The sequence below is a fragment of the Rhinolophus hipposideros genome (genome assembly GCF_964194185.1).
Source record: "Rhinolophus hipposideros genome assembly, chromosome: 4".
In the NCBI taxonomy this organism is placed as follows: Eukaryota; Metazoa; Chordata; class Mammalia; order Chiroptera; family Rhinolophidae; genus Rhinolophus; species Rhinolophus hipposideros.
Genome location: NC_138050.1, coordinates 14,707,097 through 14,724,893, shown reverse-complemented (window position 1 = coordinate 14,724,893; position 17,797 = coordinate 14,707,097). Strand labels below are relative to the sequence as shown.

Below are 17,797 nucleotides of genomic sequence, written 5' to 3'. Positions count from 1 at the left end.
CTCATCTCTTCCACTCTCTCCCTTACTCACCATCTTCCAACATGCAGATCTCTTTACCATGATGATCTCTGCACTTTTTTTTTATGTAGCGAGCATTTTATCATATTTTATATTACAGAGATGCTACCCCTGACCACCCTATCTAATGTAGCTCACCATCTCTTCCCGCTCCTGCCATGCTTCCCCATCTTGTCTCATTGTTTGTTTATAGCCCTTTACAAAATTTATAATTATTCTGTTTTCTTCCTTGCTTTTTAAATTTTTGTGGGTCTTGTCTGATGGATGATAAGCTCTGTGAGTACAAGGATGTTGACTTTCATTTACCATGATATTGCCAATGTTTAGCATACAAATCTTGGTATAGATGTTCAATAAATATTTCATTCATTCAGCAAATATTGTGCACTTCTTACATACTAGACCCTTTCTAAATCCTTTTTCTAAGCAATATATATATGTGTGTGTGTGTATATATATATGTATATGTGTGTGTGTGAGTGTATGATATATTAATGTATATATGAAGAAACAATAATCTGACTATTTAAACAATTAAAAACTTTCTTCTTATATCTTCATCTATACTTCCCACTTATTGTAGTGTCCGCCTATAAGCAAATATGATCTTTGTGGGAAAATTTTTCTGTGGCTGTATGCATTAGAGTATTTTATTCTTTTTTATATTTAAATAATTTTATTAAAGTATGTAATTCTAGTTTCAAAGCTGTTTTCTCTGTTTTTTTTATTCTTTATTTTCCATATAATAGCCCATTTATTCTAGATTCCAAATTTGCTATTAAGAAGTCTGATGTTAGTTTGATTTTTTTATTCTTTTTATATATTGGATGCCCCCCAATATTACCATACAACCTTTGACTAAATAAAAGCTAAGTTTATTACAAGTCACAGCAGGAAGGTAGAATACCACCTTGACAGTGATTTGCAGTGTCATAGATGGGGTAGTTGCTAAATATAGTAGTTAGGATTTCTGTCCTGGGCACAAGTGATCTAATATGGATATTTCCTGGTAGGAGAATGTTTGGATGGGATGATAGTTGTGAACTCTTAGTTTAGCATTGGTGGCTTTAGCAAAGTGAGAGTTCTGAAGAGTATTGATAAGTAAAGCATTGTCAATAAGGGATCTGTTTGCCCAGAAGAACAGAAGTTTATTCAGATAAACTGACATGCTGGAATTTCTTAATATGTACAGTAAAATAATGAGTTTATTGGTTTACAGACTATCTTCCTTGGGCAAAGTTTTTCTAGAACAAAAACTAATGTTGACGCAGCTATTTCTAATGTTGTATGTGGCTGCAGTTCCCATAAGGGATTTGTTTGTTTCTCTTTTAGAATTTTTCTACCTATGAAGTTCTTATACATGTTGCATTATGAAATCCTTCAATCTGAGGTCTTATACTGGGGGGGGGTGCTGATAAAATGTACACACATGACTTGTATTTATCCTTTGTTATTGGTATATATTGAGTGGTACAATTCTAACACAGTAGTTTTTTCATTTCTTAAAATGTGAATACATTAATTTTGGCACCCTCTGTATGTTTTATAATTGTAAACATTCTTGGTTATTACTACTAATATATTTCCTACACTCCATTATTTTTTCTCTTTATGCACATGCTATATTATAAATGTTGGCCCTATTATATCTATTCTCGTTTTCTCTTAACTTCTATGTTTTACAAATGGGGAGAATTTCATGACCTGAATTTTCAGTTCACTGATTCATTCTATTGCCATTCTACCAGTGTGTCCATTTACTTCTTCTTAATGATTTCTTATTCCTCAGTTTTTCTTCTATCCTCTTTTATAATTTTGTGTATGTTAATATGCATATTTTTCTCCTGTTATCTTGTAAATTAACTCTACTTCTTCTACTATAAGGCATTCAAATTTTCCCTTCTGCTCTTCTAGTCCCCTGGAAGCATCAGCCAAGTGACTAGTTGTATGTCCTTCTGGTTATTGTAGGTCATAGAGGCAAGAAGCATATTCCAGAGCTGTGAGCTATCCATGTGTTGATTTACACATTATAGTTGTAATTCTTCATATGGCTGACAGAAGCTTGGGAGTAAAGATATGCAGGAAAGATAAGTAGCTAAGGAAAGCATTTGTGCAGGTTGTTTGATAACTTAGTAAGTGTTGACTGGATGACTAAGTGTTGCATTCAGTAGGCTGACAACTGGTAAACCAATTGTAGGCAACTGATTCGAGCAATTTGACCCTTTTATTTTATTCCTTTATATAAAATGACAGTGATTATAAAAGTGCAGTCATTAATTCCTTGATTCATCAGCAAATTTTGGGCACTTACTATTTGTTTAACACTGTGGATGAAAACTGTATAAGCCCAAAACACCTTTGCAGTAAGAAATGTTCTAAAATTAAGAGAGTCACAGTTTATGGACATGCTTTTAAAAGGCCATATAACCCTGCCTCACGAGGAAGAAAAGAAAAATCCTCAGAGACTTGATACTTCACAGAAGTTTTTAAAACTTGGCAGGAGATTCCAGAGGCTCAAGAGGAGGAAAGGTATTCCTGTTGTAAAGAACAGTCTGAGAAAATGCTTAGAGCTATAGTAGCCAAGGCGTTTGGTATTCTTGTCAGTGTAAAATAAGGTTTTCCAGGGCCAGTCTTGGGAAATACATGTAGGTCTAAGAAGGCATTTAGAAGCCAGATCATGAAAGGTCCTGTATTTCATAATAGGGTTGTATTTTTCCAGTGAATTATCAGTCATTAAGTGAGAGAGTGATTTGATCAGATTTACATTTTAGAAAGTTTAGGTATGTGGCATTGTGGAGGCTAACTAGGGAGGATGTAAGAAAAATAGCAGTGAGTTGTTTTAGAATAATATTGCTGTAGCTGTGAAAAAGATGATAGTCAGCATTCTGAAGAGGTAATGCATTGAGCAGTTGCAGTGTGGCCAATAAGACTAAAGAAATGATCCTTAACATTATTTAATGTCTGTTCATTTACATTTAAGTAGTCACATGTGACTAATAGCTACTGTATTGGACAGTACAGGTCTAGAACTTAAGAGAGAGTCATGGTCTGACAGCATGAATTTTAGAGCATAGTTGGGGGAGGTAGAAAAGGGTAAAGCCAATCAAATATATGGTGATGGAAGAAGAACTGACTCTGGGTGGTGAACACACAGTGTAATATACAGATGATATATTATAAAATTGTACACTTGAAACATATATAATTTTATTAACCAATGTCACTTCAATAAATTTAATAAAAAAATAAATAAAATAAAACATAGCATATTTAAAATATATATGTGGACTTTATTAGAAATTTTAAATAATGAATAATGGATGAGAATAACTAATGAGAGTGACAAATGGAGAAACGAGCCATGAGCAGAACCCTGGTAATAACAACATTTTAGCTTTGCATGGGAGGAAAGGAGTCTGGCTGAACTACTGAGAAGGAAGATAAAATATTAAGAGAGGAGTATAAAAGACCTCAAGGCAAGACAAATTTCACTTCAAAGGGCTTGTCACTAGAGGCTTCTGAAAAATTGATTGTTATAAGGTTCTAAAAGTGCCAGAATGCATCTGGCAACTAACAGGGCATGCCTGATCTTAAAGAAAAGAAAATTGTTCCAGGATGGTGATAAACATCACTTCACTCATTATACTAAAGAAGTAAATAGGAGATGAGCTTCAAGTTATAGACCAAAGAAAATCACAACTAGGAGAGAATTGCCAAACATGATTGGAATTTTAAAATAAGTATGTTAAAATTAAGTACATTTGTAATTTGAGGAGAAGAGTGATTTTGCAGAAAGAGATTTAAGGTGTGAAGCGGAAATGGATGTAAGTCAGAGAGCAGGATTAGCAGCAGGAGTAAGGGGAGAGAGCATCTTTTACTTTGAAACTCAAAGGGAAAGAGTAAATCAATGTATGATTTCTAATTCTCAGTGAAGAAACTCAAACTTTTCCTGCTATTTATATTTTCTACAGCATGTTTTCTAAATTCCATGAGATAAAAATCAAGGTAAATGAAAATTTTCACCTTGCCTATGCCACTCTCCTCACCTTGCCTATGCCACTCTCCTCACTATGTGTATTTTCTTTTTAATAGAGATATTTAATGTTTAGTTTTAAGTTTGGTTCTTGTTAAATCATAAGGACCTTTAATTTTAAATATAAGTATAATCATGACTTCCTCCTTTAAAATCCTAGGATGTCAGAATATTTTAATTACTAAAGGTGTTTTGCTTTCATTGAGTACTATAGGGTCATTTTCTTGGAATTCACAGAAATATCCCTAATACTTTTTAAAAGAATTTAGTACTTTGTTGTGCTTTTACAATATCAAGCCAAGAGGAAAATGTTGGCAGTTAAGTGTTGGACAGGCTAACTCACAAAACATTCAGTCAATATGTGATGTTTTTGGTAGAAGACTTGCAACTACTGAAATGTGCATAAAGTATCCTGATTAAGGAGCTAGAAAAGGATCTGGAATTTAGAATGGTAGCAAAAATCAGAGGCTTTTATGTGCAGTATATATTATGCCAAATATTACTGAGATAATATATTATACCAATAACAAGAAAAAGTATCCAAATTGCATTGTGAATAAGTTATCCAGGGAAATATTATGTCATACCAGATTCCAGAAAATGTACAAAAATCCAACTGAAGTGTATGTAGTAGTATCCTAACAAAAAATGGGAGTCTTCCTCACTGTATCATGACAATGCCCCTGAAAATATGTACTTTTTGACAGAGAACTAGGAATAAAAAGCACGCACACACACAAAAAGATGTTTGGGGAAAATTCACTGTATCTTTAATAATGTATACTCAAGGGTGGAGATTTCGGTATATTTTCTTTCCTTTGTGTTGTTTGCAATTCAAGTTCACTGTTCTTTCTACTGCACAACTAAGTTTATCCTTTAAGGAATATGTCTTCAGATCCATATAAATATCTAGGACTTTTGTTTTCCTGTAAAGCTGCTCCTCAGCTTACAATGGACTCACATCCTAATGAACCCACCGTGAGTTGAAAATATCAAAGTCGAAAATGCAGTTCATGCACCTAACCTACTGAACATCATCGCTTAGCCTCGCCTACCTTAAATGTGCTCAGACCACTTACATTAGCCTGCAGTTATTTTGAGTTTCGTGTCAAGAGCAGTAGCTTCCTTTTCTTTTCACCAGAACCAGGAGACACAGATGGATGTTTTTTAGACATGATGGGATGTGATAAAACACAAAACACAATATCCAAAAAACACTGGCAACACAGCACACTGTAGAGTATTGGTTGTTTACGCTTGTGATCTAGTGGCTCACTGAGAGCTGAGGCTCACTGCCTGCCCAACATCATGGAAGAGTATGTGCCATAGGGTTTCCACTGAAGGTCGAAGGCTTTTGCACCATTGTAAAGTCGAAAAACCAAACTTTTAAGTTGAACCATCATAAAAGTCAAGGAACGTGTGTATATTTTTATGTTGCTTAGATAATTGTGGTTCTCATATCTCATGACAATTTTTTAAAATTTCTCTTGTGATTGAGGTCAAGGTTAGCTCTGACCACCTTTTCGTTTTTTTTAAATCTCCAACACATTTAAGGAAGACAAAAATTTTGTTAATTAAAAATTCAATTCATAGGATTTAAGTTTTTTGCCATCATTTCCTTGATCTCTTCTGAATATTTGAAATTTAACTTGGAGAAGCAGTCATTTCATTTCTGTCTTATGTGTGATGAAAGGGGCACTGAAATCGAAGGATCTGTTAAGTTCTGTAATTTTGTGGGAGAAAACATTCCTCCTTCCCCATTTCCTCTCCCAGAAAGTTCATTCTGAAAGTGCAAGACCAGGAACAGGCTTTTATTTCCACACTTAAGGTCAAGATATTTGTTCAACTGACGCCCCTCTTCTTTTACCGACTTTCTGTCTTGTAGCAATCCCACTGTTGCTGATAAGTGTATCAGCTTAGGCATTCCATCAGACTTATCAGCACCTTCCACCACTACTGCATTCGTATATCACAGTTTTAAAATGTTAAACTTGGTTTTTGTCTTTCTATTAGTATTTCTATATCTCAGATAATCCAGAAGGACAAGTCTATGTATTGAAAAATTATATAATCTCCCTTTCTCTTTTAAGGTTTTCACCATCAGAGTTGTCCTCTCTCTCTCTCTGTCTCTTTCTCTCTCTCTCTCCCTCTCTCTCTGTCTCTCTCTCAATGTCTCATTTTACTATTCCACTGTAAATAATTAAATTTTATTTATTTAAAATTTAAATATATTTTAAAATTATATAGCCTTCCCCATGTGAGTTCTTATATTTTTTTTTTCAAATAAATTCAAGTAATTGAAGAGAACGTTACAGTTAATAAAAGATCCTTCTCAGTACTAACTCTTCTTCTCACCCATTCCTTCCTAAGTATTGTTTACCTCACTTTATGGATGGAGAAACAGAATATCTAATGTAATGTCTCATGCCCAGTTCACATATAAAATACAGGGTTGACTAGAATGCCTTTGTTTCAGGGTAATATCACTCTTTTAAAAGTGTACTTATGTAATTTACATTTGTGGCAATTAGTTATTTGGATCAAGTCAAATAGATTTTATTAATTCTGATTCCTCATTATCTAGCCCTTCTCCTCCCTCAAGTTCTTCAGTATGTTGTCTCCCAGTCCCTTCATTGTCACCAACATCCTGCCTTTTGAAAATGAGAAGTCAAACGCTATTTACTACCTAATTCTGTATTTGATACTATCTTAATATAATAAATTAAATAAAACAAAATAAAATAGAATACAATGTTTCCATTATCTAGGTTGAGTGAGTCCACCTTGACTGAGTCACAATTCACATGAAGATCTGATAGTGTTTGTGTGTGTGTGTGTGTATGCGTGTTCATACTTTCATTTTAATCTATATTTTGAGTAAGCTGCATTCAAACATTAGTCTTAAGCAAAAGCATTATTGGTAGGAAATCTCAAAATCAATTCTAAAAAAGGCATATTCATATATTTTTCCAAGAGTCATATGCAAGGACTAAATGAGGTATTAGAGAAGAATGTATACTGCTCAAATAGAATGTAAATTCCAGTTATTATCATTATGAAACATTTATATTGAGTCCTGCTAAAATTACAATGAGACAGCAATAGCATTGATCTCACATACTCTTATTGATGCTGGCATGGAATTCGAAAAGAAGTGCTGGGAACATGGGCTGACACTCTAAGGCATAAATGGGCATTCAGGATCAGAAAATTAGAATGAGATATATAGTACCATAATCTTGATTTACTGAAGTTTTAACTATACTAGAGGAATATTAAATTATATTTCTCATACAATAATATAAATTCTATTTTCATTATTCTAATGAGTTAAAGAATCGCTGAAATACTAAAATTATTATCAGTCTTCAAGCAAATAGTTTGCACATCTAAAATTAACATTTTTGAACACTGGTGGTACTCTTTATTTTCCTTTAAAAAGTTAATATTGCCATTTAAAGAACTCCAAACACTTCCTATCTGCAATTGTGAAAATAAATTTATATCATGCTGTGTAGTTGATCATAATATACACTTAAAATACCAAGACTAATAAAATGTGAAATATTTAAGAAAAAATTTTTGGATTATGGGATTTCTACTTTCTTTTAGTCTATGAAGACACCTTAATTAAATAATGTAATACATCCTAAAGGAACAAATTATGAAATAACAGGGTTGCATATTAATTCCTGAACCTAGATAGTTGAGAAATCATAATGAATAATCTGGACATCAAAGGGTGAAATTTAACTGCTTGATAAAGTACTGTTAAATTGAGGTAGCATATAAACAATGCATAATTTCCCAAATTGAAAACATTACATTAAATACAGTCACATTTATTAATGCAACACATATTTAATCTATGGTTAAGGCATTATTCAGATCAGATTAATGTACTTATAAAGATTTAGATCTAAAAAGATCAGTTAAGATGACTATACATGTTCAGGTACTTAGAATGCTTCATTCATATTAAATTAATATGGCGAGTATATGTAAATAAACATGTGAATTGCATACAAATGACATAGAATAATAAAATAATTCAGATCCTAAGTATGAAATCAGGAACAGCAATAAAGACATTATATTCACAACATAATACATTTTTCAGTAAATTTGTATCACTAGGATGATACTAAATCAATATAGCTTCCAGCAACTTTATCCTTATTAATCTGTCTTAAGGTGCTCTTTTATTTACTTGAAATAATTTCCTCATTTTCAACTATATCTTTACTATCATGTCCAAATATTAATATAATTTGTAATGAATATATTCCCGTTTGGTAGTTCATTGTTTCATGATCTAAAGGTAACAGAACTAAGAAAATAGCATGTTCAGAATAAATTCTCTCTCTTTAATCCTTTCCTAAATCCTTCCTTTGGACATTGAATTGCCTAGGCTCATCTTGATCATTAATATCCTCAATCTTCCTCAGTGAATTTACTGACATAGAGAAAAAATAAAATCATCCTCATCAGGCTCAGTAAAAATTTTACTGACATTAATACCACTAATTCATTTTAATTTTGATATAAATACTTATTAACATTAAGAATATAATACATGACAAATGAAAAACATTTTGCCAAGATAGTGATATTCCATAGTCTCAACAACATCTCCATGATTAGCAAAATTCATAGTGAATGATACGTTTGAATATGCCTGGTCCAGTTTTAGAACTGGATACCGTTTGCGACAACATGGATGGATCATGAGGGTATTATGCTAAATGAAATGAGTCAGTCTGAGAAAGACAAATATCACGTGATCTCACTTATATATGGAATCTAAAGAACAGCATAAATGAACAAACAAAGCAAAAACAGACTCATAGATACAGTGAACAATCTGATGGTTGCCAGAAGGGAGGAGTGTTGGGGAGCTGGGTGAAAAAGGTGAAGCGATTAAGAAGTACAACTTGGTAGTTACAAAACAGTCACAGGATGTAAAGTATAGCATGAAGAATATAGTCAATAATAGTGCAACAACTATGTATAGTGACAGGTGGTAACTAGACTAATCAAGGGGATCACTTCATAAATTATATAAATATCTGACCACTGTGCTGTACACCTGAAACTAATATAAAATAATATTGAATGTCTAACTGAAAAAAGTAAATAATTTAAAAAAGGTACAGCCTCTGATTTTTGCGGTTTTCTGTTAAAAACTACTCATATATGATAAATTCTGTAAGTAATTTTCAAAAATCAATTGGTTTATCCTTTGACAAATGTCACTTTTTAAAGTAACTTTTTAAAAATAACTTGCAAATACTAATCTTCTTTTATTCCTCTTGTTACTTGTGTTTGTAGATAACTTAATAATTATTAAATCTATTTCCAGTTTAAAGGAAAAAACACTCTTATTACCTAACAATAATGGTATTATTGTTGTTATTGACATCATTGTGAATTAAGCGTGATGCATAATAATTAAAAAGTGTACTAACACTAATCCTTGTGTTTTTGGTTTTTGTTTGCACTTTCAGAGACAAAGAAATAGCATGGCATGAAACATGGCTCAGTTCTATTACAAAAGAAATGTTAATGCCCCCTACAGAGACCGCATCCCTCTAAGGATAGTCCGAGCAGAATCAGAACTCTCACCATCAGAAAAAGCCTACTTAAATGCTGTGGAAAAGGGAGATTATGCAAGCGTCAAGAAATCCCTAGAGGAAGCTGAAATTTATTTTAAAATCAATATTAATTGCATTGATCCTCTTGGAAGAACTGCTCTTCTAATTGCAATTGAAAATGAGAACTTGGAGCTCATTGAACTGCTCTTAAGCTTTAATGTCTATGTCGGCGACGCTCTTTTACATGCGATCAGGAAAGAAGTCGTTGGAGCTGTTGAGCTGTTACTGAACCACAAAAAGCCCAGTGGAGAAAAACAGGTACATGCGAAAATATTGTTTTTAATTTATTTTTATCGGAGGTTCCTCTATGGATGTTCACATTGCCCCACGTGATAAGAAATAGAAGCACTGCAATTAGAACTATTATGAACAAACTAGGGTTAAGTACAGTTTATATCCTCCAAGAGTAATGCCCCCACCACCACCTGGGCCTCTTGCCCTGGCAAATCAGACCTTTAGTGAGAACTAAATCAAAACAAAGTAACCCATGTTGTTTTCTCTTACATTGGAAACATTGTTCAACATATAAAGTTGTTTGGGACTTAATGTGTATATGCTGGTGTTTTTCCTCTTTTCTTTCATTTTCTAACATTCAACAGTACTGCGTTGAATTATTTTATTATTTTCCTGTTTAAGCTGCTTACTTACCTGTTTTGAGATTCTACATTTTACAAAAATGAACTGCATCATCTAATTTTGATATTTTTTTCTTTAGCAAACTCTAGTGGATTCTTTTAAACTGAGACTTAAATTTAAAAAAAGATTATTGGAGAATAACTGAGCTCTGTAGATTTAATGTCAAATTTATTAATGGCAAAGTATCAGCTATATCTTAATGTCATCAGTAGAAAATAAACAGAAGTGGCACACAATGTGTTTTTTTCCCTGTTATCTTCCTGTTTTTACCACTAAGGAAGTGAAGAAATCAGAAACAGACAGAAACGAATAAGGAATCTTTTTGTCTGTCTAGATCTTTCCCGTTGTTACTGATTTGTGTATCTAAATTTTCTATTTGATCCCTTTTCCTCTCATACTGAACCCTTTTCTTCCCTGCATCAAGTCTAATTGACTCATTGCAAAGACATTGAATGTACTGTAGTGGCTTAAAATTTGTATTTTAAAGCAAAATCTTATGAAATGTGTGTTATCACAGCTCAAGCAATTTCTGCTCTCTTTGATAATGTGCTAATTTCTATCTCTGCAAATGACAGACTGTTAGATGTTACATTCTTTTAAAGCAAGCTCTGCTGTAGTAGTAGTCTTTGCTTTACTGACGGACTTCTATTGGAATCCTTGCCATTATTAGAAGAAATTCGTGGCTGGGTGTCTCCTGAAAAAGCTTTCCCTGTGTTGTCAGAAGTCTGTGTTCTCAGGTCCGTTCTTATGTTTCACCACCATTCACCCTCTTCCCCTTCCCTGAATCCAAACTTTGATAAAACAACACTCCACGATGACAATACTTCCCTGTTTGTTGCTTTCCTGGCTTTTTGTTGTTTGTTTCATATCCAAGAGTCTGTGTGTTACCTTCGTATAGGTAGGAAAATTTGCTTGTTTCATCTCCCCTTTTAAACTTGTACAAACCTTGACAGAGGAGGACAGGTAATGGTAATATCTAACAACTGATATAATGTTATATCCTGATTTTTCACCACTGTGGGAGTACGAGAGATTAGATGGGAGTGACCCGGAGTCTGTTTTTATCTGTGTAATTTCAAGTACTACTTCCTCAGTCATCTTGTGATTTTGAAATTCTTTCCACAATTACACCCCTAAAGAATTTATAGTTTCTAACAACAGTGATCTTATACTGTATACCCTCCTGTTTTATGTGTATATAGGCAACTGTAACACAGATGTTGTGACTGTGGTCTAAATAATTTTAGACCAAAATTGCTATTAAATGTGTTTTTCACATTTATTACTAAATAACCTTCTTAGTTCTATTTTCTAGAGAACATTGGCCACATATTTCAATGTCTCTTTAGTCAATGACATTTGTGCTGGCTCAAGTAATTTGGTGTCTGGAGAAGATATCTGCTATTATGAGAGTGTTTGTTGGAAGACATTCAACTTTTGAGCTAAACTCTTGTCTCGCAAGTAGGTCCTGGCTCCTTAGAGGCACTTGATCTGAACCCTGATTATTAATAAAAGGCAGTAAAGGTTCGCAATCTGCCAAGAGTCTGAAATATCCCAGGTCATGTGTTTCTGGAAGATTTCTCTTGTATCTTTCTGGCCAAGAATTTTCCCTTTCTATTTGTACATTCTAGAATTCCTCTTCAGTGAAGGCAGTGAGAATAAACAAAAATTATACCTTTTTTTTTTTTGAACTTTATAATTTTGAGAGAGCCAATTCAATATGCCTCTGAGATCCTGGTATTTTGTACAATAAAAATGGGGTTGTTATAACATGAAATGTATATAGTATATAATATACAACACACAAAAGGTGTCTTCTGGGCTGGGGGGGTACAGCCAAATCCCCAGTTAGAGCTTTGTTTATCTGTAGTTTCCTTAGATAATACACCTCCTAAGTACAGCTAAATCTTCTGGAATAGGTTTCCATAAATCAGTGTGTTGTCGGTAGCAAATATGATCTAGACAGGAATTCTTTCTCTCATAAACTGTAATTCCTCAGATGATTCTTATAATTGTTGAAAGCATTTTGGTTAGTATTATAATTTGCCTGATTTTCCATTTCATCGGTATCCCCTAAAAACTCTGGGACACATTGCCATTGATTTTGTTGACTTCATTGAAGCTAAGTGTTAAAACCTGAAAACAATAATATCCAAGTGGACAAAATAAACATAACTTGTCTTAAAATAAATCAAGAAAGAGGATTCTCATATAAAACCTTGCAAATTTCATTATTAGAACACTTATTTAGAACTTAAAATGTGATAAATGTAGATCAGAATATGTATTCTTCTTTTACAAGTTTTTCACATAGTAATTTCTTTCTCTGGAAAAAGATGCAGTGTTTGAAGGCATCCTGAAGTCAAAAGAGATTTCAGATTAGTATACTCATCCAGCACATTCACCAGGGGACAACCTGAGGATATTTACTATGCCAGGCCTTAGGATGAACACTGAGGAGGGGACATTGTTCCTGTTCTCTAGAGCCTGAAGGTCTAGTTGTGAGGAGAGAAAGGAAAAATAGCATGGGACTATAAATAAAAGTGATCACAATGGAAAAGATTAAAGAAGTAAATCCTCAGGTAATTATGAATTTAAATGGACTGGATTTGGTAAATACAAAACATTACTGGGTGGAGGGCATGAGGGACCCCGAGAAGAGCCTGAAGAAAAAGGAAGAAGAATATTTCCCAGGGTTTGTACCTGGGTAAATTTAACTCCATTAGCTGAGATAGGTGCTATGAGAAAACGTTGATGAGACCTGATTGGATATACTCAGTTTTCAATTTATTGAAACTGACATCTAGGGGGAAACTAGAAATTCTGGATTTAAGAAAGGGGTCTGGGATTGATATATAAATGACAGTGAGGACCCTGAAGCAAATAAAATAATTTCTCTTCCTATCACTGACATTTTCTCTTCTTGGCATTATATATTGTTTAAATGTTTATGATTGTTAGTATATTAGAAGATTTTTCTCAATGCATCTAATGAAGATATTTATGTTTTGCCAGTTGGTCATTGATCATTAAATATTTCCTTCCATATTTAACATAGACCTTCATAAATCAGGGTATTAAGTTCTTAGTGTTTTATTTTTATTATAAAAAAATGGAAAAAGAAATAGTTCATGTCTTTCATGTAGTAGACAGCATAGAGAACATGTGGTTCTTTACTCCAAGCAGGAAAATGGAACATTATGTATTTTTACTGGGACTGCTGCCTTGCTAGGATCATTACTCTGACATTCTCTGATGATTTTATTGAGCTTTTCTTTAACCTTTTTAGTACCTTATTTCTCTGTAGGAAATAACTGAGAGTGACTTATTAAACCCCTTTTCAGTCAATTGATTGGTTACATGACTTTTAATTATTCCAGCCGACCTTTCTTTGAGGTCTTCTAAGGCCAGATCCAATTTCGATTTTAGTTACTTAAATAAGTGTTTATCAGAAACAGAACTTTCTTTTCTGTTTTTCACTTAGATAGTGGTTCTCAGTCTTCACTATCATGAGACTCACGGGGAGGGCTTGTTAAACCACAGATTGCTCTGTTCCACCACACAAGGCTCTGACACAGCAGGTCTGGAATGGGACCCTAGAAACTTATATTTCTAACAAGTACCGAGGTGATACTAACTGCTGTTGGTGGAGACAGTACTGAGAACAGCTGCCTTAGAGGATGGTGAAAGTTATGCAATACGTATAGTTGTACATTTTACATTAGGTGTGTTGAACTATACTATGCTATCCTAGCTTTTAAGAGATTCCAATTAATTCTCTTAAATGCTAATGATTAAGTGGTGCTTAATGTTTGAGAGTTGCCCAATTCCACTAATATATTTATTACATTTTTTTCTTTCTTTGAGAATTACAGGAATAAGATAAAGTGAAAAGAGTTGAGAGAAAAATGTGTATATAAATCCTGTTTTATAATCTCAGGCAGGCAAAGCATTTAGTCTTTTGAGCCTTGACTGTCTCATAAATAACAAGTGGATTATAGTCCTTGCTCACCAGGGAGATTCAAGATTAAATAGGTAACACACTTCAGTGGCTAGCACTCAGAAAGTTCAGTATATGTAAGTCCCCCTACCTTGATCCCATCTGAGCATTCTATATTTACTAATTTTAATTGAATTAAAAATGCATATGTGCATTGATAAGGCTAAACGTTCCTCAAAACAAATGCATTGCGATGTGTTAGTGCTATTTTGAAGAATGAGTTTACGTTAAAATAAGAGAGAGTGAAATTAATCTTTCAAATATGGGATTTGGTGGAAAATTTTTGGGGGGTTATATTTAGTAAATCTCTCCAATCCATTATAAATCTTGTGATTAAAGCTAAAATAATAACATAGTGTCTTAGTAAGCAATATATCAATTGAATTTCCTTAATTATAACACTTTGAAAAATTAATCATTAAGAAATAACAGTGAGTCATTTAACAATTTTAATTAATCGAATAGATAAGGTGTTAATATAATTGGGAATATTACAAAATACACATTATGATTAGAATGTCTTGTAACTCTTTTCAAAATGCCGTTTTCTTTCAGCTTACTATATATTTGCTTATTCTCTGATTAGAGTCAAGAAAAGTAAAATTTAATTGCTTTAACATCTGAAACACAAGAAAATGAGGATTTTTGAAGTATAGAATTTTAAATGTTGTTTTTCAAGTATCAATTTTTTCAAGCATTTGGAAAGAAAGAGTGCTCTCATTGTCATTGCTACGCTTATTCTGTATGCAATAATTTTCTGTATCGATTAACTTCTAGCTATGTCGATGTTCCAAGTTATTATTGTTTGAATCATGTATTAGAAACACTTAACAATAATTCCAAACTGTGAGTTTTAAGCCAACATAGAATGTAGCCTTCTGAGAGAATGTTCACACCCACCCAAAAGGAGGGAGTGGTTTTGGGTGAGTAAAAGTTGCCAATCTATCAACTGGATGCATAACCTCCTTTCCCTTAAATGAGAGCATGATGGGTGAATGAAGTGGGTTTAACTTTGCAATATTCTCACCCCCTCATATGTGTAACCTATTTGTAACATTCCTTCTGGAATCTAGTGGAAGTATAGTGAAAGATCTGTTTGAATTGGAGAAACAGGCTTAATTGTTAAGCAACACTAGTAACATCAGATAAATGTAAAATTTTAATGCAATGATATCATGATGAATAAGTATAAATTAGAAACAATTATTTCAAAGTTTAGACTTTTTATTATATGTGTTTCCCTTTGTCCAAAATATCAGAGAATCCTCAATTAGCAGTATATTGGAATAATTTTCCTCAAAAACAATACATAATTTGAAAAAACTAATTGGTTAATGTGCATTATAAGTTTCTATTACTTTCTACCATAGCAGTTGGAGTTCATGGGATAATAAAAATTGTTAACCATAATTGAGCATTACAATGTACCAGAGCTTCTCTGGAGACCAGTCTACATTGTTGTCTTGTTTTAGCCTCATAACAACCTTTGTGGTAAGTTCTTTCATTATTGCCATTTTGTGAAGAGAAATTAACTTGCTCAAAGCCAACATCTGTAACTAAGGACTTAAACTGTCTTTCTCCCCTCCAGCAACCCGTGGAGACTCTGCTAATGAATTGCAGAGTTCATTCTTGTTGACCTCAAAAACAGCCTTAGAATATTTGCTCAACATTTGTCTCAGCAGTCACTACTACGTAAAAGGAGTTCACTGAGAAATGTATGCATGAGTATATAAGTAGGGACTGCAACAAATCTTTTTTATTTATTTTGATTGCCCAGTATATATTTTTACATTTATTTAATTGATTCTTCTCAGTTACTCCTAACCATTAAAGATAAGGAAACTGAAGCCCATGAAATTGAATGGGAGAGTTGAGTGTAAATCCTCTGTCTTCATGACCTTTGCCAAACTTCCGGGTTATTTTGGGCATCAGATGTTCAGCAATCTCTTCTGAAGTTGCTGTAATCAAGGAGTAAAAGTTGGTCCTGGAGCAGCATAGAAAGGTCTCTGCACTTCCTTGACTCCATAGGAACGTCCTGAAATTCCTTCAGACAGAGGCTCCTCGCCACATCTTAAGTGATTTAAAATTGCTGATTTAACAAAACTGGGTATCCAATTTCCTCAGTTTCTCCTAGATGGTAGTAGGAAGGGATTGGTAGTGAGAAGAATACACTGCTGTCATACTGAGAAACTGCTAGGAAGAGGGAGGTGGGTAGAACACAGGAACAAGTGTGCAGAAGATTACAAGTTAAGCAATGCACATTCAGTGTTATCCTGTGGTTGGACCTGACCAAGTTGGTTGGTTTTGAACTGAGACCTGGTAGCTGAGACTCTAGAGACAGACCCTGCCTTCCAGACTGGAGAAGGTTATTTTGCAGACAACACAAATCTTTTTCATCACTTATGTGTAAGATAAATTATGAAATCTTGATGGAATTAAATATACCTCTTCTTCGCTGTATACCTCTTCATACCTCTTGCAGTACACATACACTCATATATATATGCACGCATTTGTGTGTATCTTACTAATGTATGCATTTACACAGGAATAGACTTCACATAGTAAAACTTCAATTATGAATGCATTTCTATATCCTCCCTTTAAAATGTATTTATTGGGGTGGTCCTTACAGGCCTTGGACATATTTACCTTTCACTCTTAGGTTATAGACATAGTAGCCCAACTCAGTGTTCTCATTTTCCCTCAGTATACTAAGTGTGTGTGTGTGTGTGTGTGTGTGTGTGTGTGTGTGTGTGTGTGTGTGATTTTGGGAGGGGAGACATGAGAGAGAGGGGTTTAAAGTAAAAGAGCATACTAGTCATATATTAAGCATGGAGTTACCAACTCCTGTGGGAGCCTTCTGGGTCCCACAGTGGTCCCATTAAAGCACCCATGCTTGAGTTGAGGTAACTAGGTAGGCAGTGATCTCTCACTTCCTTTTGGGGGATGGAATCAGAGGTAACTCCCAGCCCAACTTCACTTTTCTACAATGAAATCCTTCTCAAACAATATATCAGCTATCTCCAATGTCGCCATCCTTTGAATTATTGAAGTAGACCACAGACTTCTGTATGAGGAATTCAAGAGTTTTGAACTCTGGAATCTCTCATCTACTGCAACTGGTACCTGCAGAATTTGATCCTGTTAACATCCTGTTACTTATATACAATAAAAAGCAGCTCTCATCTCTTCAATAAATATTAGTTTCTTTTCCTTCTCCTATATATACCCAATAGAGTTGCTAATGCATGGCATGTGTTCGATAATTGTTGACTAAATTTAATAAAAGGGTCTAGAGATCCCATAAATTCTTGCTGAGGTCTATTAGTAATTTTTCTCTTCCTTATGTTATAAAATGAATCTTACCCAAACTTACTTTTTCTTTATATCTGCCTTCTTTCTTAATACACACAAACATACATATGCACAAACGCACACGTTTGTACATGTATA

At 33.7% G+C, this 17,797-nt stretch overlaps 1 protein-coding gene across 6 annotated transcripts in view; it reads left to right on the top strand.

The window, feature by feature from the left end:
• Positions 1-17,797, top strand: part of TRPC4 (transient receptor potential cation channel subfamily C member 4) — a 221,037-nt gene that overhangs the window by 44,561 nt on the left and 158,679 nt on the right. For all 6 annotated transcript variants that reach the window (XM_081046160.1, XM_081046159.1, XM_081046156.1 and 3 more), the window contains one exon: positions 9,559-9,963. In XM_081046160.1, coding sequence (XP_080902286.1) covers positions 9,586-9,963 — 378 coding nt within the window. In that variant the 5' untranslated portion in view covers positions 9,559-9,585. The remainder of the gene's footprint in view (positions 1-9,558; positions 9,964-17,797) is intronic.